This window comes from Antennarius striatus, chromosome 19, assembly GCF_040054535.1.
Source record: "Antennarius striatus isolate MH-2024 chromosome 19, ASM4005453v1, whole genome shotgun sequence".
In the NCBI taxonomy this organism is placed as follows: domain Eukaryota; kingdom Metazoa; phylum Chordata; class Actinopteri; order Lophiiformes; family Antennariidae; genus Antennarius; species Antennarius striatus.
Window position 1 is genome coordinate 18,193,705 of NC_090794.1, and position 23,193 is coordinate 18,216,897.

Genomic DNA, 23,193 nt, shown 5'->3' on the forward strand with positions numbered 1-23,193 from the left:
ATTGTGGGAGAAGAGATTTTTGAGTGTCTCTGTTCCTTTTTATGTTTTGTGTTTCAACATTTTTCCAAGAAACATCCAATCACGATTACGCTGATGAGAAAACAGATTTTGCCATCTAGATGTTAAATATTACTTTGATTTCTTGGTCAATTTTGAATGAATAACTAAACAGTTGTGAGTCAAACTGTACATTTGACTCCATGGTAGTGTGGGCTTTAAGTTTATTCATGCTTAAAATCAGAAGAGGAGTATGAACAGAACATTTATGTTTATATTTGTGGCTGAATGGTGTGTAAAGGAGCCTGTTGTCTTTTATTTATGTGTTAGTCTATAGCTGTTATTGGGGAGAATCCTGTGTTTCTCCTATAGAACATTCAGGTCATTCCTGGTAAGATGGAGTTGGAAGCAACAATCCCTCCCATTTCATACCTTTATTTTTAGTGTTGAATCCTAAAAAATCATTTTGAACACATGTATTTAACAATATATTATGTGAAGGATTTTTATGGACAAACAAAAATGCGTAACAGACTGCTGAAGCTCTGTAACAACGTTCACAGGTTGCAATCGGTTCTCAAGAAGGGGCCCTCCTTTGTGTCAGCGTTTGGAAGCCATCAGATAAAAACCCATGCAGACATGCAGCTACGTTTTTGATTTGGATTCACTCAATATGTCAGAGCTGACAGTGTTATCAGGGTTGTGTGATGCTGTTAGCGCTGTTGACTTCACCTTGACGACACTCTGATTAGTGTGTTGTTAATCAGCCCTCAGCTGACACTTGTGTTCATTTACACCTTTGTTTACCTCTTTGCTCACTTGTTCAGTTGTTAATTATTCATCTTATGTTACTAATCAATTCATTTAACTTCTTTATTCCCTCACTCCTGCATTTGTTTACATGCACGCACATTCAATCTAATTGATTAATGTTTGCATTTTCTTCCAAGCCTCTCCAGATGAACACTGGTCTTAGTGAACTCTTTATAATTAAGTGTGTGTGTGTGTGTGTGTGTGTGTGTGTGTGTGTGTGTGTGTGTGTGTGTGTGTGTGTGTGTGTGTGTGTGTGTGTGTGTGTTTACTGCTGTGTTTTACTTGCAATTATCAACAGGTCAACAGGGGATAGGGTTGGTGATAATATGCAACAGCAGATTGGAGTAACAGAGAAAGTAAAGATTTCAAGAAATATCCTTCAAATGTTGAGATCTGTGACAATCAACACAAATCCTGAGTTTAAAAATGACAACTGATGATGGATGACCAGATGAGGGGGAATTTAGAGCGCTACATGAAATATGGTTTAAGGCAGGGATGTCAAAGTGAAACACACAGAGGGCCACAAAACCAACTTCGCTTCAAGCCGGCTGGTTCAGTATTAATAAAACGTATGGACATGATTGCACATGGCCTATTGAACCAAGTGTATATTATTAAATGATTATTCTGCAAGTAATTTCAAGTGAAAACATTTTTTTAACAGGTACACAGACAAAAGTGAACTTCCTTCAAAGAAAAATGCCTTCTTTGTGTTCCTGAGACGTTTGATGGTTGCTTCTTAGATGATATTCTTTCATTACAGACAAACTTTCTCCACACAGATTTGCCTTTTACCGAAGTGAACATGTCCTCTGACTCCCACCGAGCTTAAAACCCCTCTGCTCTGATGGTGGAGGAATAATGAAGCTGAGGCCTGCTTGCTGCAGTGACTTTGCAGGGTACTGATGCATTGTGGGGAATGTAGTGTTGGTACGTGCAAAAGACAGGTGGCTGTGGCCTATGGGCCAGTTCTAGTCATAATAAAATAAAATCCAGGGAGCCATAGATAATTCTTCCGTGGGCCGGATCCGGCTAGAAACGTCTTGAAGACAGCATCGCCCAGCCATTGGGGGTTCAAATCCCGCTCCCGCCAGAAGAACCATCAGAGTGTGAGTCGACGGTGGGAGGTGTCGGCTCACCTCCCAGCCACTGCCGAGGTGCCCTTGAGCAAGGCGCCGCCCCCCCTACTTGATGCTCATTGGGGCGCGACCCTCGTGCGCGACCCGTCACTCCGCCTCCTTGTACTCTGTATGTCCTCTCTATACTAACTGCATGCCTACAGGCCCCTAGTGTGTGTGTGTTCAGGGGCCTGTAACCGCTGTGTGTGTAATTAACACATATACTGTATGTACATGTGAGGTGTGATGTGTAAAAAGAATTTCCCCAAGAGGGACGTTTAAATTAATGGTTATTATTATTATGAAGCGGCAGCAGAAAGCTGATAAAGTGATATGTTAAATGTACCAGTAGACACACTGCAGAAGGGAGGAGCCTCTGTCACTGAATACACACTGTCAACTAAAAAAGAACACTGTCTCTTCAGTCAGTGCTGATCATCCTGGTGAGTCCTATGCAGTGTGGTCCGGATCAGGACTCAGTCCCCCTCCTGGAGTGTTCTCGCTCCGGTTCAGACCGGACTAATCCAGTCTCACACTTTCACACCTGAGGATTCCGTCTGAGTTACGCTGCTCAAAGGTTATGGATTAGTGCCTACGCTGGTAAACAAAGACATTAGTTATGGCCCAGCTCTGTGGATGTTGGTGTGTGTTCTCCCCTGCTCCCCTGTTAATGCCTCCCCTCGCCTCCACTGTGGAGAGCAAACTGCAGCAGCGACCACACTCTTCATCAGGGCATGGAGCTTAAAGTTCTGATGGCTTCCAGGCAGCGATTGTGTGAGTGTGGTGTGAAAACTCTTGTGATTAATGTGTATCATGATCCCGGCTTAGTGTTGTTTTCTCCACACGGTTAAGAGGCCTGTGGTTTCAGATCAGCTTCTGACTTCAGGTTTTGTTCAAACATCCATGTTGATGGCAGACTTTGTGATAAAATCAGGGACATGCAGACGGAGGGAGGGGGGGGGAGTAAAGAATGAATCATGATTGAATAAAATTATCTTGGATTTTATTTCCATGGTCTGTGATTTGTATTGGCTTTCTTTTTAAATCATTAATGTCCATGATTTCATCGTCAAAATGAGTGACAGGTGACGCGCCGCGCCGAGCAGCATCGCCTCCCCTCCGACTGAACACTCCCTCACTACGTGGCTGAAGGCTGGTAGTTCACACTCGTCTGATTCTGTGCTTCTGTCTACAATGTCATGCTTTTAGACACCTTTAACACGCACTGGAAGTTTCCCAACTTACGTTCTTCCATGCAGGTAAGTTGCAGGTGGCAGCAGCTCAGTCCACCAAGTGTTGGGCTGGGAACCAGAGGGTCGGTGGCTCGAGACCCACGTGGGCCAAAACCTGCAGAGTGTGAGCTGAGGTGCCAGTTCACCATCAGAGCACTGCCAAGGTGCCCTTGAGCAAGGCCTCACCCCCCAACAACCGGGTCTTTGGGCCACAGCATGACAGCTGCCCCCTTCTCCACAATGACCCGCTCTCCATTTGCGTAACTACAGGCCCTCTGTGTGTGTGTGTGTGTGTGTGTGTGTGTGTGTGTGTGTGTGTGTGTGTGTGTGTGTGTGTGTGTGTGTGCAGGGGCCTGTACATATATACATGAGCAAAAATATTTATAGCCTATGGGGATAAATAAAATATTCTTATTCTGCAATTTCAAAAAAAGTGCAGCGCTGCAGTTTATTAATTCTGAAATTTTGCTCCAAATGAAAGCAAACATAGAAGATATTACATCTAGTGTGAAAAATTTATCAAAAATGGATCTTACTAATAATAAAATGAAAAGAAAAACAGACCAATGCCAGAGCTTAAGGACCAGGTCAGAAAACAACGCGCTCTTTTCATACCAGTTGTAAACCCGACTCAGCACCTCGCCACACGTCACCAGATAAAATGAATGTTTTACCGTCTGAATCCCCTCAACTTTTTGCAGATGTAACAACATTCCTGGGACAAATGCAATGAATTAGAAGGATTTATTAGATTTGTAATATTGACTTAACTGGCTGAGACTGGAGATTGCTCATCTCTTTCCCTCTTTCTCTATCCACCTCTTCTCCACCCTGACACACACAGATGCTAATGAGTGACTTCTGGCTCCAGCTCCATCTAAATACGGCCTGAAATGGTGACGAGAGAGGGTGAAAGGAGAAGAAAAGGACAGCAGGCAGAGCGGGTACATTAACAGGAAGAGGAAGCAGCAGAAAAACACCACGAAAAGGAGAAAAGTAATGAAAAAATAAAGGAGCGAGGAGAAGATGGAAGGATGATTGAGACTTGAGAAAATCAGAGCTGCTGATTACAAGAGGCAGATAAAGAGAAACAGATGGAAGAGTGATCTTTCTTGTGAGGAGTGGTGGTGACAAGCACTTACACCAGCCCATCAATTAAGACGGATCAATATGTGAGCTGGCCAATCGATGGCTGCCACAGCCTCTAGGAAATGCACACATGCTCGTCTATACTGCCATTCATCAGCCCCATGTGAAGCCACGTCGGGGGCAATTTTAGGCTGCATTCACGTCACATTAACGAGTGAAATGACAGCAGTGTGGCATTAATGATCATAGCGCACGCTGTGTCATTTCAATCATTTATCTTTAACACTCGTGCTACCCTAGTCTACAGTATGTTGGATGATCCTGACCAGGCTCATCCAACATAGACGGATGATCTATGTTGGATGGTTCTGTTTGGATAGCTCCAGTGTTTGGGTTCTGATGGTACTCCACTGGTTTTGGTGGGGTATAACTGTCAGGCTCAGCTGTCTCCCTGTCTGCCTCTTCATCGCTGCCTTCGGCCACCACTCACTCAGGCGCCCATCTCTCTGGGTATTTTCTGCCGTTCTCCACCGACCCATCAGATTCGCTCAGGCTTCTAGACGGATCTCGACAAGTGAGGTGTCACTTGGCCACACTGTGGAATTATCTGTACGTGCTGACACAGCTTCCTCTCATTGCCTCTTCAGTCATCAGTCTATACAGGCCCTACCAGCCGCATCCCCTTTACGACTTAGTCATGTAAGGCCGTTATGTTCCAGCTGTAACCGTTCCACACTTCCTGCCACTTGTGTTTTAATCTCCTGCCTTTTGTGACCTGCCAGGCCTCTGGGCCTGTTTGACTGCTTGGACTGCCGCCTGGTGCCTGACTGCAACCCCTTTATTTAAACATTGGTTTAGAAATACCCTGTTATTGCCCACCTGCCTCAATAGCTCCAGCTTGCATCAATCCTGTTGCTCATTTCACACATTGTGGATGTTCTCTGTCCACACATGCTCCAGAAAAATGCTCCTATTTATACTGGGATGGGTTTTATCACAACCAATGACAGACTCTGTACCGGTGGACCTTGCGCCTTCTTTAAAGATGCCACGTCTCCATTGTAAACTCTCCTCCTACAGTTTGTAGAAGTCTTCCATTTCAGAATGCCAGATTCAAATTTTATAAATGCTTCAAAGGTATCACGATGGCACAGTGGGTAGCACTGTCGCCGCACGGCAAGGTGGTTCTGGGTTCGAGTCCCGCTCTGTGTGGAGTTGTTCATGTTCTCCCCGTGTCTGCGTGGGTTCTCTCCGGGTTCTCCGGCTTCCTCCCACCTCCTAAAACGTGTGCTTCAGGTCAATTGGCCATTCCAAATTGACCATAGGTGTGATTGTGCGCTTGTGTGTTTGTCTGAGTCTCTGTGTGGCTCCACGGTGCACTGGCGTTGCATCCGGAGTGTCCCCCGGCCAAGCCCTCAGTCAGCTGAGACAGGCTCCAGCTCCCCACGATCCACGACAGAGGTTAGAAGATGAAGAGGTTAGAAGATGAAGATAAATGCTTGAATCGAACCCGTAGCCAATCACACAACCCACTGCACCATCGCGCCCCAAAATTACAACATTTTTCTAAAGTTTTGGACATCGAAGTCGAACGCGAAAGGAACACCTTTTTTGGGGCGACCTTGGCTCAGTGGTATCGCAGGTCGTCCAATGATTCAAGATCGGCGGTTCGATTCCCGGTCCCGCCGAGTCGTTTGTCGTTGTGTCCTTTGGCAAGACACTTTACCCTCCTTGCCTCCAGTGGGGCATCGCTAGTGTGTGAACGTGTGTGATTGTTCCATTGGTGGTTGGAGGAGCCGTAGGGGCAGATTGGCAGCCACGCCTCCGTCAGTCTGCCCCAGGGCAGATGTGGCTACACATGTAGTCTACCATCACCAAGTATGAATGAGGAGTGAATGAATAATGGATCCGATGTAAAGCGTCTTTGAGTGTCCAGAAAAGCGCTATATAAATCTAATCCATTATTATTATTATCATATTATTTCTCGCCGTCAAGCGCGATAAAGGTGAGAAAAGAGGAGAGAAAACATGACGGTAATGTGCCTTTTATTTTACTTTACTGTATGCAATAATTTTTCACATAATTTGCGTTCCATTGCCTATGGTACGAGTTATGGTACCGTAAACTTCTGTCCTAAAGACGACGGTAACTCGTACCTGAGGCTAACCTGATTACGTCCATGTGTTGTTGTTTTTTCTTTCTTTCTCGTGTTTGTTTTTCTTTTACATTTCTTTGATATGTTTCATTACTATACAATTTGATATATAAATGACATTATGAAATGACATATTATGTTGAAAAAAGATTAAGACCATTTACATTATTTGTAATGGGAAAAATGTATTTGGAATTCGAACAAATCGCTATTCGAACAGCCTTCAGGAATCAATTGTGGTCGGAAACCGAGGTTTGCTTGTATATAAAAATGTTCAGTCTGTTGGTTTCAGTGTTTTTAATGTGAGATTTGCTGCCCTTATAACAGCTGCTGAATGTGTATATAGTACATAATATAAGAATAGTATAATAAAGTACAAGAATAATATAGAAGAAACAACAAATTTGTACATAAAACAAAAAATATTACCTATGATAAGTATTTTTCAAAAAGTGACATTTTATCCATTTACTTATTGATGAAATTAAAAGGCAGATTAATCAATCTTGAAAATAATCAATAATTAGACCATGATGATGGAAACTACTGTCTGAGATATCAAGATGTTCTGTACAACCCTGATCCCAAAAAATGGGGACAAAGAAAACGACAATAAAAACACAAATTAATGATTTGCAAACTCTTTTAACCCAAACGAAACAGAATACAATAAAAAAGATGAGGTCCAAACTGATGAATGTTTCGTAGAAACCGATGCTCGTTCTGGACTTGATGGCTGTAACACATTTCACAAGATTTCAAACAGTATTTGAAATGCGGACTTGTCACTCTTTGTGATTTTTGTCAGTCTACCTCAGATGAGTTCAGACTCAGACTTCTGCCTCACAGGGAAGATTCTCCACTGCTGACAAAATGGTTGCTGACAACCCTTTTCCAAATTGTTCCATGTAGCAAAATGGAGTCAAATGTTTCATAGAGCTCTATTGGTTTTTCTTGCAGTTTTGTCAGAGAATGAAAGCCATGGTCCGGTTTTTGTTTCTTACATGCAGAGGATTCTGTTCACCCCCATCCATTATCAGCTCCTGAAGAATTTATGGTCCATCGATGGTGAAATCCACCAATCACTTCCATTTATATAGATTTTCCCAAAGTGCAAATTCATGCACTTTGGGAAAAATTTGGGAACAAATTCATGATAAGATCACCTGTTAGAAGTGAACCAACCAGTAAACAATCTAGATCATGTCTATTCTTTTGTTGCCCCAACCTGCCCTGGCATAAAGTTCAGGATAAGCATACAATATACGAATCAATGAAACTAATGTGGTGCGACGTCACACATATTGTTTATGCACAGCTATCAACAGAATCCTCTGGCAGGTAGGGTTATAGTGTGATCACTTTTTTAATCACATTACATATTGTCTCACTGTCCTTACAATGGATTTACGTAACCAATCGTATCACTTCTATTAACCTTTTATGCTATTTTGTGATGAGATGTGGACGTTATTGTTTGTGATAAATCCCCCAAGCTGCTTTTCCTGTTCCTGCTAAGAGAAACAAAACAGAGAACCCTGCAAAACACAAGTGTTACGCTCGACTGTTTCTTTGAGTTTCAACATCTCTGCTTGAAATATACCTGGGCTTGAAACCTGTCTTTAATCTTCCTCTGCCTCTTCTCCATCTCGTCTTCATGACTGAAGTGGATTTAAAAGTTGACATCACTGAGAAATCCGATGTTTCATGCCGATCCACCATCTCTGCATATTTCCAGGACCAGCGGCGCCTCATGTTTCAAACACTGTTTTCCACACAGTTAAATTCCCTGTAATTCTCAGTAGAAACCCACAGTAGAAAACAAAAGTAGGAACTTTAAAGGGAAAAACGAGCAGGAAAGATGTAAAAATTACAAATATAAAAGCACCGAGGCGAGTAACAGACAAACAAATCTAATCAGGTATTGTGGCAGATACAGTTGTAATGCCAGCTGTGCTGAGGTTGTTTCGACACGCAGTCGTCTCAGAGGCAGAGCAGAGGGGCTAGATGAAGTGCTAGCTGTGGTAAAGCCGCTTAGCGTCACTGTCACTCTGTGCTCTTGTAGAGCACCGGGGTGCTTCACAGCTCAGGTTCCACATCAGCAGATTACCCACAAAACACCAAGGGGATTTCCTGGCATCACAGAGAGCTTTCTGCTGTGGTTTGAGCTGGTTGTTACATTCAGAGTAAACAGCGGTTAAAGTAACGGGAGCGTGATGAGCTTTCCAACAAACACTGAACGGTTCACGCTTCAACATGAAGACATGAGCTTCTGTCTGAAGACTCCTGCATGTTCAAAGACCATTTAAACGTAGAGACGTGGAGTTTGTTAGTAGTTGTCTATTATACTTCATACTATCACATTTTAAAATCTAAAATAGACAATTCTAGCTTGAAGTACTCAGCAGCTGGATTGAGTCCGACTTCGTCACCATGTTTAAACCATGTTTCTGACAATAGGATAGTTTTATTTTTATTTAACAATTTCTCTGAAATGTTCATTCATTCATTCAGCTTCTAACGGGTCGTGGGGAGATGGAGCCTATCCCAGCTGGCTGAGGGCGTGAGGCGGGGGAAACTCCAGGCGCAACGCCAGTGCGCTGTGGAGACACACACACACACACACACACACACACACACACACACACACACACACACACACACACACACACACACACACACACACACACACACACACACACACACACACACACACACACACACACACACACAACACACACACACACACACACACACACACACACACACACACACACACACACACACACACACACACACACACACACACACACACACACACACACACTCATACCTAAGGTCACTTTGGGCCCGGCACACGTTTTTGGAGTGTATTCAACCAAAAAAAAACGCACAAACAGTTCAACTTTCAACTATATCAACTTTATGAGATATTTTGAATTGATTTTTCATTTTAATCAGTTTAATATCTGATACTTCTCCTAACCGGGGATCATATATTAAACTGATTTCTGTCCACCCCACGCATCGAGCTCCATCTGAACGAGTGATAAATCACTCTTGTGTCTTCATGTGAGGCCTCGTGTTTGGATAGTTGGAGCCTAACAACCTGAACCAGTAGCTATCAGCCATCAATCAATCAATCAATCAATGAAGTTTTATTTATATAGTGCTTAATCATGGCAACGGACATTTCAAAGCGCTTTAACAGACAAAAAAGCCCAACTGAACCCTCCAGAGCATAAACAACAGCGGCGGGGAAAAACTCCCTCGATGAGGAAGAAGAGATGTCTGTGATTTTGCGTTTGAGTAGTAAATGACGGCATGAACACTAACTGATATAATCACTACAGTGTGATGAAGCCATGAAATGACTGTTAGGTCATAGTGCTGAAAACCAAACCTAAAATGATTTCTCCACATCTCATAATGAACCTAGAAGAATGCTGCGGTCAGGTTAGATCGTTAGGGATCATGATAGTTTCAGTCCTGGGGGTTTGGTTTAGCAGCTGCTACGAAGACACACACTAGAAATGTGAGTTTTGTTTTAAATGGCTTCTTAACAACACGGCTTTAGATGACTGGAAAAGTAAATAAATACACTCATAATTTGTTTTGTTATGGATGTGTAGAATTTGCCAATGCAGTATTTAAGTATATGAACTCATTTGTATTTTTATGCTGCCCTTAGTCACAATGTGAAGGCTTTTGTTCCGTCAGTGATTTTTAATGAGTCAGTGTTTTATCACATCATCAAACAACAATTCTCACCAAATGCAAATAAACTCTCTGCTTCTTTGATTTCTGTCTATGCATACATGCTTACTTGTTTCCAGATGAACAAAGAATGTTTGTCAGTCGCGTGGTCACCAAACAGGAAATTAATTTGCCAAACAGGAATCACATGATCATGAGATCAAATCTAACATAATTTAAATGAAGCAAAGCCATTTTGATCAAACAAATAGTAAATTAAGTGCATAAATAATCATTAAACATGGAAAAAATACGGTATCTGCCACTGTTACGTTTTTGCTGTTGTGAGGATTTGCACAATATATTATCTTTAATGTCGCTTACATAAAAGTCACTGATTATTATACCAGAAAAATTAATACTGCAGATGCAATTTGATAATATCATATCTCACTCAAACACGGCATGTCAGACATTGTGTACCTAAAACTAATGTCCTAGAATAAATAATCAAATGATGAAGCTTATGTCACTATCTGTTCATTACATATTTTGTTTGTTAATCCACCAGCAGTGTTTCCCAACCAGGTTATCAGTCGAACGATGATGATGATGATGATGATGATGATGAAAATCTTCAGGAGTACAAAGTTCTTATTTTCTTCTTCCAAACAGAAAAACAGTTTGTAACAAACAAACAAACCACAATGCCAGTGAAGAGAATATAATGTGTGGGCGATTCTTCAAAGATAAATTATTCATGAACTCAAAAGTTTCTCTTTTTCACTAAATTTATCCTCTCTAATCCAAACGTCTAGACATCTATTAACTTAGAAAAATTAACAAATCAGTCTTTGCTGCACAGAAGTGAATAAAATAATGCAGTGAATGATGCTTAAAGTTGTTGAAGGTCATTTGTGTGTTTCCAAATCCAAGCCGTTTTGCAGAACAAAGGTTCACAGAGAATTAGAGCCTTGGGGGTGTTTAATGTTTCTTCCATCTGTGTTTGATACCAGAGTGATCATTCATCACTGGAGCAGGTAATGAAATAAACCAGGTTCATAAGGGAAAATAAAATCAATTAGTGTCAGAGAATAGAGGGATTTTGGGTGGGGAGGGGGGTTGTGATCTGAGAAGAATGAGGAGGTGTCAGGTTCACAGGAATCGAGGGTGATGCAGTGATTAATGATGAGCTGCATGTCGGACTTCATGAAAACATGACGAACAGACTGACTGAGTGTGAAAGACGCTGACGGCAAGGGACACACACACACACACACACACACACACACACACACACACACACACACACACACACACACACACACACACACACACACACACACACACACACACACACACGACAGCTACAGAATGACTATGATCTGGTTAGTGATACGTGTTCAAGGACCACTGGGTCACAATGCAATGATAATCATTTGTAACCTCCTCAGCGGCTGATGATGTTTTTCTCTGGTTGCCGATGCTACAAGGAGAATACCTCCATTTTGGAACCATGACAACAAAACAAAGGAGCGCTATCACAGCTCCCTCCATGGCCAAAACAAAGGCAATGACAAATATGTGCAGGGTGCTGTTTTTGTGCTTCAGGCGTGAGAGAAGCGATAATTCTCCATCCTTTCAATTCATCAACAGTGGATAAAATAGGAAATGTTCTGTTTCTAAGCCAAACTACTCTATTTAAATCAAACATCCCAGGTACTTCATTAAGTTGCAATTGAATCATTAAGGATTAATATTTTCCAGTGAATAAATGCTGAATGTATTTGTACAGGTGTGGGATGATTGAGCTCTAGGTAAAAAGAGAGCCCATCCCCCATGTTCATCATGAATGACAAAACCTGTTCTTTGTAAAAGTTCCTTTCTCCCTTTCGCCACATTGTCTCATGCGTTTTCCTTTTCAGATGTATTCTCATATTTTTTGGCAATGTTTTTTTCTATATGCTGGATGCCCTTCCTTCTGCAATACTCTGCACTTATCCAGGCTTGGGACCGGCTCTACAGCTGACACTGTCTTGTGTCCCAAATGAGAAGCATGGACTCTACTACTGAGCTACATCTGGTGAAAGACGCTCTGAAATGCTCACAGAGACGACAACAAGCAGGCAGAAAGTGGAACTGCAGGACAATAGTCAGATACGGTGGCGTGCGTTTGTTTGTATCTCCAAATGTTCAAAGGTCGAATGTTCGTAAGTTGAAGACTACCTGTACTCACCCACCGTGATCCTTCCAACAGCTGCCAAAGACAGGAGTGTCTGCAGTTCCTCACTACAGCGACCACAGACCAAGACTTACAGCCACTGAAGGGGCTTGGATGTGTAATATAGCAGGACACTCCAGGTATTAATGACATAATGAATAGAAGCAAATAAAGGATTCTCGCAACCAAATCAACCAAAAATGTCTTCTACTTGGGGGGCCATCGTATGCTTTGGGAATACATTTTCATCCGATTAGAGGACCAGAGCCACCATCATGTAAAAGCGAAGGTACAATAATTTCTTTGTCGTTCTCTTGCATTCTTATGAAGCTTCACACATTTGCCCAGCTTCACACCAGACTCCAACACTGCTGTGTTAACATTATGTGTTAAACATAAATGATTCCTCCCGCTGGCATGCTGCTCAAAACTCCACATTGGAGCTGCACTGGTTCAACCGTGTGTTGTTCACTTTACACTAACAGAAGCGCCGTCAGGAGGGACGGTGCTGTTCTCTCATACATGTGTGAAAAATGCTTCCTCTACACAAATTGAAAATAAAATCCCTGCTGCTGGTTGTGATTGTCATTGGTTAATAACACCTTAAAATAAGACCCGCTATGGAAGATCACTGTAGATCTCCCCTCGTTCACCTGCTCTTCACCGGCAAAGTAAAATTACTTGACAATTACTGACAACTAGAGGAGCACACAGTGCTCCTCTAAATTTCATTAAAGTGTCTAGTTTAATGAAATTTAGCCCTTAATCCAAAATCCATCTATAACTTAATCTAAAAATTATATAATCCGTCAAGAAGTTTATACATAATAAACAGGGTAGTGGAAAGATGTCTACAATGGAATATTGAGGAAAGCAAAACTACAATGCACCCTCGCACATTCATGCATCCGTGAATTCACCTCATTGTAGATTTTTGGTAGGCAGTCACATGATTCTGTACTCGCATTCTATTGGCTGACGGCATCCGGAAGTGTGCTCTATTCCATGAGTCTTGGACTTCCATGAGACACAAAAGTGCTTTAAACTGTCTATCAGAGTGTTTTAAAGGTCATACAGATAGAAGGTGGTTTAGTATCAGTACGGGGGGGTTCAGAAACATTTAAATTACCATAAATAATGAGATGAATAGTTTGTCGCTCTATTGTGGCATTCATTAATCGTGTGTGTTTCCTGGAACGAATTAACCATGAGGAACGAGGGCACACTGTATTTCCATAATGGACCAATATGTCCAGATCCACTGCCAGAAAGTTTCATTCATTTGTTCGTTCATTCATTAATTTATTCATTCATTCATTCATCTGTCAGGTAGACAAAGATTAAACCAGCCGATGCCGATGAAAACAGTTGAAAAACAATTTGAAATACATTCTTAACACATATCCTTACCTTAAACAGTGTGAAACTAACATATTCCTGTCGTGGCAGCTTCACATTAAATCCCCTTTTGCTCCACATTGTATGAGACATTTTTATTAATAATTTATATAATTTATCTATGCTGTACAACAGATTTGCTCTCTGTTTCTCTTTGTCTTGCATTAGACAGTTCTCTTGCACAGTTCCTGTTGCTGTTTAAATCCATTGTGTGGTATTGTAGGACATGTTTCCTGCTGTATCAGCCCATTGTCTTCATGCTTGGATCTAATCCCTGCAGTGGAGCGGCTGTTGGGCTTATAGACTGTCTGTCTGTCGGAGAGCAGACGGAGGGAGGCTCCCCTGTACACCAAGATAATAGCAGAGCACTGGAGTGGAGTGCTTTATGCACACACACACACACACACACACACACACACACACACACACACACACACACACACACACACACACACACAGACACACACACACACACACACACACACACACACAGCCTCTCAAACTCTGCGTGTGGCAATTATCTCTCTTCTCAGCAGCTCGTGGCATCTCCCCATCTCCCCATCTCCTCTTCTCCTCCACCTCTCCTTGTCTCCTCTTCCTAATCTCCTCTTGACTTTCTTTCTCTCTTCTCCTCTTAGAACCACCTTCTCTCTCCAATCTCTGAATCTTTCGTTAAGCCTTCTATTGCTCTGCTCTCGTCTTCCTCTCCTGCGACTTCAAACTTGAGAGCTTCAGAGCTTCAGAGCACTCACTCCTCACTCCTCCAAGAACACAATAACAACCAGAACAGCTTGAGAAGAAAAAGGCTCTCCACAGCTCACTGCTCCTTCCACCAAAGCACTGTTTCTGTAACACACACACACACACACACACACACACACACACACACACACACACACACACACACACACACACACACACACACACACACACACACACACACATAAATAGCCAGACAACTATTACAGTAATCTATTATTAATAATTATTATTACTAATCTATTATTAATCTCAGGATAATATAATATTAAGACAATATTAATATAAGGTAATATTACACAAAGTTTGATCAAGGAAGTGAAAGTGGCATCCGCCAAGAAAGATCCGACACTCAGAAGAAAAAAACTATCAATATATCTATAATATCATGTTTTGGGGTTTTACAATCGGACATGTTCAGACTTTGAATCAGAAACAGCAGCTTGAACCAGCCTCTTGTGGTTTAATTACATGCAGATTAACCGCTAGTAAAACACTAATGCCCTGTCGGTTCATCGGTTGACTCAATTAATTATTCATTTATGAAAGAAGGCACATGCTTTACACCAGACCACCTGTATATTCAGTCTATCTGTAGTCTGTCAGCACCAACATCAGGTAACACCCCTCTCCTTTCTCCCTTCTCTACAGATTACTTGGAAAGTTTAGCCACACAGAAAAAGAAAGCAGGACAAGCATGTTATGTCAGACTGTTGTCCATACGATGGAATGCAGGGTGGTAAGGATTTGATTGTTTTAACTCAGGGTTAACGTGGAGGTTTGTGAATGAAGGTTCAAATGTCTGTCATGGTTTTATTACGACATCGTAACTACAGAAAAAAATCTGTAAAGCAAGTTCCTCTGGGAACCAAACGCCGACCAGAGGCTGAAGATCATTTTCCTCTCATGACTTCAGTCGAACCTCCAAGTGTGTTTACATAATACGAGTTAATGAGAGGAATCTAACCCTGCCCATTCGTTATGAATGCGATTGTAGCAGGAAGTTAGTCATGCTCCTTTAACATGGTGTCTTTATCTGATCGGGACAGTTTAATAAGTCTATTGGGGGAACCTTTCTGACATCAGCTTCATTCTATCCGTCTGGAGGTTCCTGATTGCGTGCAGCCATAAGTTGGGGCTACAGCAGTGGATCTATCAGAAAGTAAACGCCACTTCATACGTTTTCTTATCATGTTTTTGTTGATCAACTTCAAATGAAAACCTGAATTTCACCTCAATGTGTCTTTTTAGAAACCAAACCGATGAGCGGGAAACTCGCCGGTGAGTCTGCAGCAGTAAAGAAGGTGTTTCTAAGAATATGAAAACCTCTGCGGCTTCAGTCAGGGCTTTCTCACTGCAGGTTTTGTTCCATCCCAACAGAGTATGAGGTGCTATCACTTCCCCTGCCAGGAGCTCATGAGATCTGGAGCTGGGGAGTAACTGAGTTAACAGATAACCCCCTCATCCACACCACACACACACACACACACACACACACACACACACACACACACACACACACACACACACACACACACACACACACACACACACACACACACACACACAATCACACACACACACACACACACACACACACAGGCTTCATCGCTGTCCTATATAAGATAAATGAGTTCTATCAGCCCCCCACCTCCCTGCTAACAGATTAATGTGTAAGCGTATCCCTGGTTTCCCGCCTCCCACACACACCTCTCACTTTCTCTTACAGACACACACACACACACATACATATGCACACATACACACTCACACACTTCTATGTCACCTTATGTGGGCCCCAACAGCAGATGATTATAGGCAATTCCACAACCCAATTATGCACATTAGACATGAACACAAGTAGAAACACACACATGCAGCTTGACACACAGTAGAGACACGGTGATGGAGTCACACGTACATCCCATCATCCACACACAGGCTGATGTGCGTGCCAGTTATACTAACAGATTTTAGCTTCCTACATGTGTCGTGGAGTCATAACCCGCTGCGTTCATCACCAGCAGCCACAGCAGCAGCAACCATTCCAGGATTTACTCATGTTCGCCGCCAGAACAAACAGACTCCCAATTATCGCCCACATGCAACCTCCTATTAGAGCTGGTTCACCAGGAGCTGCCTGGTAACCTTTAATCACAGCCAACATCTGAGAAAAGGCACAACATAGACAAATGGATGCTCCAGCCGGACGCGTTTATTCTTAGGATAAAATATAGACAGTTCAAAATAATGACACCAAAATAAAACCATATACATATATGGATGATACATTCCTGAAAATAAGAATGTTTAAGACCCTACAAGCTGCTCATTTGGGGCGCGCCGCGAAGTCGCCGCCCGTCACTCTGCCTCCCCCTGTACAAAGCGTATGCTTACAGCCCCTAGTGTTTATGTGTGTTTGTTCAGGGGCCTGTGCACACTTTACTCTACATGAACGTCTAGTAAATGTATGGTCCGAGTGTAAAAACAATTTCCCCATGGGGGATTAATAAAGTGAGTTTCCTTCTTTCTTTCTTAAACTGTGTTAATCCACTTTGTGATCTAGTGAGTATTCCTGGCAGCAGACAAAAACATTCCATGTGTCATGTGACAAGTCATGGGGGTAAGAATGAGGCTTACTGGCTCTTCCTCAAAGTGTGAGGACAACAACTGGAGGAAGAAGACACAGTGAGCTCTAAAGCACATCCAACACCTGGATTAATCACATTTTTGTTGCCTTTTTCTTGGTATTTAAGTAATACAGAATATTTCATTCCAATTCTCTGTATCTGAGTCAGTTATACTGCTGAATGTGTATAAAATGTTAAATGTAAAGCCATGGGTCCAGACTTCTATTATGTCAGTTTGACATTGAGGAAAAAATCAATCTGCCACACACCTAGAATACATTGACTTGATGGAAAAAGGTAGAAAATCCAAGGACAGAATGTTCATTCAGTGAAAACACAGTTACGTCTGACAAACAGGTGCCCAATATGTGAGTTTGTCTTTAGTGTTTCTAATTTGTACTTCATTAAATAGGACTAACAGTAGACTGAAAAAAACTCAGTAACATAAAACGAACATCTCTTTGTAAACATGTGTAAAACCGTTAAATAATTAATCTGATCAAGTCAGGAAACATTCTGATGTAATCCAGTGAAAAGCTGCTGTGATTTCATTCAGACAGCTTCGACTTGACTCAAAAACATCAAACTGATATCAATAAAAGCCAGAGTGTTAAAAGAGCCATCAGGGATCAAAGTCCTTCAGTAATTTGATTACTGAGCATCATCTCAGCAGCCCTGCATCGCTGGATGGACCTCTGCACGCCTCTCACAAGAGCCTGGAAATTTTTATCTCCTGAAATGTGTAAGGAGCTGGCTGCTGTCAAAGCGGCAAGCTCCTTATCTTCCTGCTGAGCGTCTTTCTAACACACCAAGACAGAGCGCTGCTAAGAGGATTTCTATTTTGGTGTTTAATTTAATTTCTTAGTGGATAGACAGATTGTAATTTGGTGGTTTGTCTTTGAAAACGTGTTTGGCTCCATAATCTAAATTTGTTTAATACAGATAGGGGATTAATTACCAGATCAGGGAGTTGCTGCAATGAGCGTGTGTGTGTGTGTGTGTGTGTGTGTGTGTGTGTGTGTGTGTGTGTGTGTGTGTGTGTGTGTGTGTGTGTGTGTGTGTGTGTGTATAGACCTGTAATACTGACAACAGACCTGTGTATCATGTGTGTATCCTTATTGGCTTCAGGACCTCTGGACTGACCGGCTTTATTCTATTTATTATTACTCTGATGTCTGTATCACATACACATTTTTTTAGAGATAAGGTTTGGTCCGTGTGTGTGTGTGTGTGTGTGTGTGTGTGTACCTGTAGTGTCGCGTGTCTCTCAGGGCGCGGTTGCTGGGGATACGTTCACTCTCTCTCTGGTTGAAGGCGTACAGGGTGTACGGGTCGTCACCCGGCTTCCAGCGTCGAGCGCTCAGGTAGTTCCGTTCATCAAACCTGTCCAACATGTCCTCCCACTCTGCATCTGAGATCTGTCAATCAGTCAAAGAGCATCAGTCAATAAGGATGAAAACTACCATCACCTTCAAATGTAGAAAAATAGAGAAGAATTATGATCACCGTCCCAGTTTAGGTTCAGTTTGTTTAAACCAGTGAAGAATCAAGAACCTGAAAGGATTCAAATCACAGAGAAAAGTTCTACCTGAACGTCAGACGCTGAATCCAGTGTGTGGATTTATTTCTTTTAAATCAGGAGGTGTACAGTTTGTAATGACACAACTTTTCTAGGTTTGTAAAAAGCATCCATAAAATTAAAACAGAGCCATTGGGTTTGAATCCTGAACTAAGACCTTTCTGTCTTAAGTTTGTGCATTTTCTCCACATTTGCCAGCAGCTCTAGTTTCCTGCCAGCGTGTCGCTACATTGCCATTGGTGTAAACGTGAGCAGGAATGGCTGCTGGTCTCACCCACTATGTGATGAACTGGTCACCTGTCCAGGTGTCCCCCTCTTTCATCCAATATTAGCTAACATAATGCTAATGCTGTCATGATGTTCACAGATAAAAAGTGTACTTTGACTGAGTTCTAACAAAGGCAAAACACAGCAAACGTCATGTTCCATTCACCAGTGTACCAGTTTTAAGGTTGCAATCCCACTTTTTTTCCTGACGTGTTAATATAACAGGCTTCACACCTTCATCACGTTTACAACATCAACAACAACATCCGAGAACGGACGTTTAAGGGGGCGGCAGCCGCTCAATCCAGCGGGTCTAAGGCTGCTGACCAGACGGTGGCCGGTTCCATGCGGACCAAAACCATTTGGAGTGTGACCTGAGTTGGAGGTGCCAGTTCACCTCCTGAGCACTGCTAAGCTACCCCGAGCAAGGTACCGTCCCCCCTACGAGCTGCTCATGGGGGTGCACCGAAAAGGAGATGCCCACCGCTCTACCTTCCATTATCTGCATGTATACAGGCCCCTTGTGTGTGTGTGTGTGTGTGTGTGTGTGTGTGTGTGTGTGTGTGTGTGTGTGTGTGTGTGTGTGTGTTTGAAGCCTGTACATACATATATTTGCCTGTGCTGATAACAAAATAATGACCAGAGTAGAAAAATATCATAATTTCCCCCACAGGGGATCAATGAAGTTAATTCTTCTTCTCTTCTTCTTCTATACCTATAATGTTTTTTCAGCCAACATCATTCAGTTTGTCAGTTTATTTATATATAAATTTCATCTCAAGAAAATTTTCTGTGATCCTGTTGTACCACTTGGGTGACTTTACAGGGACTTGACCAAAGCCACCTCGATGGCCAGCAGAGCTAAGCTGCTTAAACAGCCTTGTCCCATTGGGTTGTGGGTGTAAGACTTGAGCCATTTTAAACAGAAGAAGCTTCTTTCTAAACCCGCAGAAGTCGCTAAAATTGTTGGCACCAACGACAACAGTTTGTACAGCTTCGGCATCGCACTGTCCAACTCCATGTCTTTTGGAGACGTGTAAGATTTGTTCCAAGAGAAGATTTGTTCAACATGTACAACATGAACACAAAGTCTTAATCATCCAGTTTTGACACAATCCATTGTCTTATCTGCAGTGATGCTATCAGAAAACTGCATGAAGCCATCAAATTTGTCACAGTGCTTACTATCCTTTGTGTGAAATTCCATAGAGTAGGAGCATTTCAGGGCAACCTTGAGCAGCCTGCAGACCTGAATTTGAAGAAAAATGTGTCAAACATAGAAATTAATGCAAAAAATATTCTCAGAGAATATTTAGGGAAGCTTTTAGCCCTTTGTGTCAGCACCAGATTAAGTCTGTGTGCATAGCAATGCACAAACATTGCAATGGGGGCAATCATCTTCACTTTGGCCAGGAGACCATTGACGGCTGAAGCCAAGACAGTAGCCTCATTATGTGTCAGTGCCAAAATTTTATTTCAAAACCGTAGTTCAGCATGTATTCATTTAATACTTCAAAAACAGACGGAGCATCTTGCCCCGCAGAATTATCAAAAAGCCAAAAGGTGCTCCTGAATTTTACTTGCAGTATCAACATAGCCAACAAGACTGAGTTGGGCATGACAAGCAGTGTCAGTTGTTTGATGCACCTGCCCTCCAAAAAAAGGAGCAGGCTGAATTCAGCCTCCAGTCTCATTAGAAACAGCGAGTGCAAGAGTACTAATCAAGTCACTTTGGATAAAATAAGACATACCAGAACATATAGCAGACGGTAGGTATAGAGAGAGTGTGTTCACTAGGTGCAAAAAATGTGTTGTAAGTAAATGTATGCAGCCATTTACTGCACATTGAAATCATTATAGGGGGTTAAATTAAGCATCTCAGAACATGCATCTTTTAGTTCTTGGAATCAGTCATCAGCTGTTCTCTGACGATGACAGGATGTGAGATTTAGTCATAAATGTCACATTCTGAGTCTTGGCTTGAACCCTGTGATTATCCACCGATGACAAGTTGAGTGCATCTGCATATATCTGTGGATGCAGTCTCTGTGGCAATGGCCCTTTAAACAGTACCAGGAGAGCATTTAGAGGTAATTTTACTTAAAGAAGATTCAGAGGGGTTTTTAACTTTCTCCTCTCTGGTCTTTAAGAAGATGAATGTTAAACTTCAGCTTCATCCTCTTTTTTCCTCTTCTTGTTTTGAGACTAAATGCTGCACTTTTCTTCTCAACAGCTTCTGTTCTACTGCTGTGATTTTTCAGTGAAGGCTGTAACTTTTTTCTTTGCTTCATCATATTGATTATTTATTTTCTTGTCATAGTATCAATATGTATTTGACTGGAATAAATGAACATTACAGAAATAGTAATTAAATTATATCAGTCATTTGCCATCCTGTGTTTTCCTACACCAACAGAAAAGACAAAACGCACGCAGGTGCGTGTGTGTGTGTGTGTGTGTGTGTGTGTGTGTGTGTGTGTGTGTGTGCGCATGTGTGTCGTGAGTATGTAAGTGTGTGAGAGAGAAAACCAAAACAAATTGTATTTTTGTGCTAATTGCAATCACTTTGTCCTACAATTTTTTCAAAAGCTCATTTTGACACCTTAATTTTGTTCAGTCACAAGAATGAAATGATAAATTGCGTGTAGCCATTTATTTTCCATTGCATTCTCTTGCTATATGCTTTAACTCTCAACTACCACCTTACAATGGTGGAAGGGTTTGAGTACCCAAATGATCCTAGGGGCTGTTTTCTGGGGTAATTTGTCCCTAGTAGGGTGTCCCATGCCAAAAAAAGGTCTAGATGAAGGATTAGAGAAAGTGTGGTTGGAAAGAGCCCTGATGACAAATAGTCTAATTACCCAGCCCAGATGGATGATGAGGCCCTGTCTTGGAGTCAGGCCCGGGAAAGGGCTTGGCTCCTTACAGGCCCAGGCTCCTTACCCTCTTCTCTGGTCAGTAAGGAGCCTGAGCATTTGTGTAAGGTTTAGGAGTTCCGACTACATACAGTTGGCCTCATCTGTATGGGCAGCTCTCGTTCTGGAACCAACCGTCTTGTCGAGGTGGCTGTGTGGAGCTGTGGTCCCAACAGTGCTAGAGCTGACCATGGCGGTAATTCACAAGCCTCCTATGGACAGCAGAGGTGAGAGATGCCGTCAGGCTGAAGGAGGAGTCCTACAGTGGGATTCTAGATACTCTAGATTCCAGAGGCAGCTGACAAGTACTGGTAGGCAAAGTGATGGGCAACTTCAGCCATCAAGGAGGCAAAAATCCCGTAATAGGAAAGGTTTGGTGAGACCATACAAAATAATATTCAGTTGTCTCCAAAGAAATACTGACCAAAGGTTCAACATCTTAGGAGAGAAAACTGAACCTTCGTCCACAACATTTATGGGATGGATGGGGGCCTGCTGACTTCCACCAGGGGGAGTAGTTGGAAAGAATACTTTGAGGATCTCCTCAATACCACTGAGACGCATTCCAGTGAGAAAGCAGAGCCAGAGGACTTGGAGGTGGGTCCATTCATCACTGGGGCTGAAATCGCTGTAACTGTTTAACAGCTCTGTAGAAGCATCCAGGGGGTGGATGAGATCTGCCCTGGGTATCTCAAGATGTTGTTAGGTAGTCATGGTCATCTCTGCAACATTGTACGGACGATGGGTATAGTGCCTCTGGATTGGCAGTTTGGGGCCTTTTTGAGCTGAATGACTTAGGCACTGTCTGGTCTGTCCTCAGAGTGGTGGATCCTCTGATCGGTGACCTCTGTGTGCTTCATCGGCTGGTGGTGACTCGCTCTACTGGATGGATCGGCGTGCCTTTGTTATACATTTATTGTTACTGTTATTGTTACTGTTATTATTATTGTGTTGTTAATCTGTACATGCGGTATCTATTGCTTCGTCTGTCCACTCCTGGAAGAGGGATCCCTCCTCTGCAGTCTTCCTGAGGTTTCTCCCATCCATTTTTTCCCCTGTTAAAAGGGTTTTTGGGGGGAGTTGTTCCTTATCCGATGCGAGGGTCGTACTGCTTGCAGTGCACAAAGGTCAGAGGGATATCGTCCATGTGCAGATTGTAAAGCCCTTTGAGACATTGTTTGTGAATCTGGGCTATATAAAAATAAATAAACTTGAAACTTGAAACTTGGACCAGAGAGTGTGTTCCGACTACAGGGGGATCACACTGCTAAACCCCCCTGGGAAAGTCTACTAGAGAGGAAAGTCCAACTGTTTGTTGAA

The 23,193-nt window shown here is 42.4% G+C and overlaps 1 protein-coding gene across 1 annotated transcript in view; it reads right to left on the bottom strand.

Moving 5' to 3' along the window:
• Positions 1–23,193, bottom strand: part of galnt14 (UDP-N-acetyl-alpha-D-galactosamine:polypeptide N-acetylgalactosaminyltransferase 14 (GalNAc-T14)) — a 165,638-nt gene that overhangs the window by 111,847 nt on the left and 30,598 nt on the right. Inside the window, exon 2 of the mRNA XM_068342289.1 lies at positions 18,361–18,530. Within this exon, the coding sequence (XP_068198390.1) occupies positions 18,361–18,530 (170 nt within the window). The remainder of the gene's footprint in view (positions 1–18,360; positions 18,531–23,193) is intronic.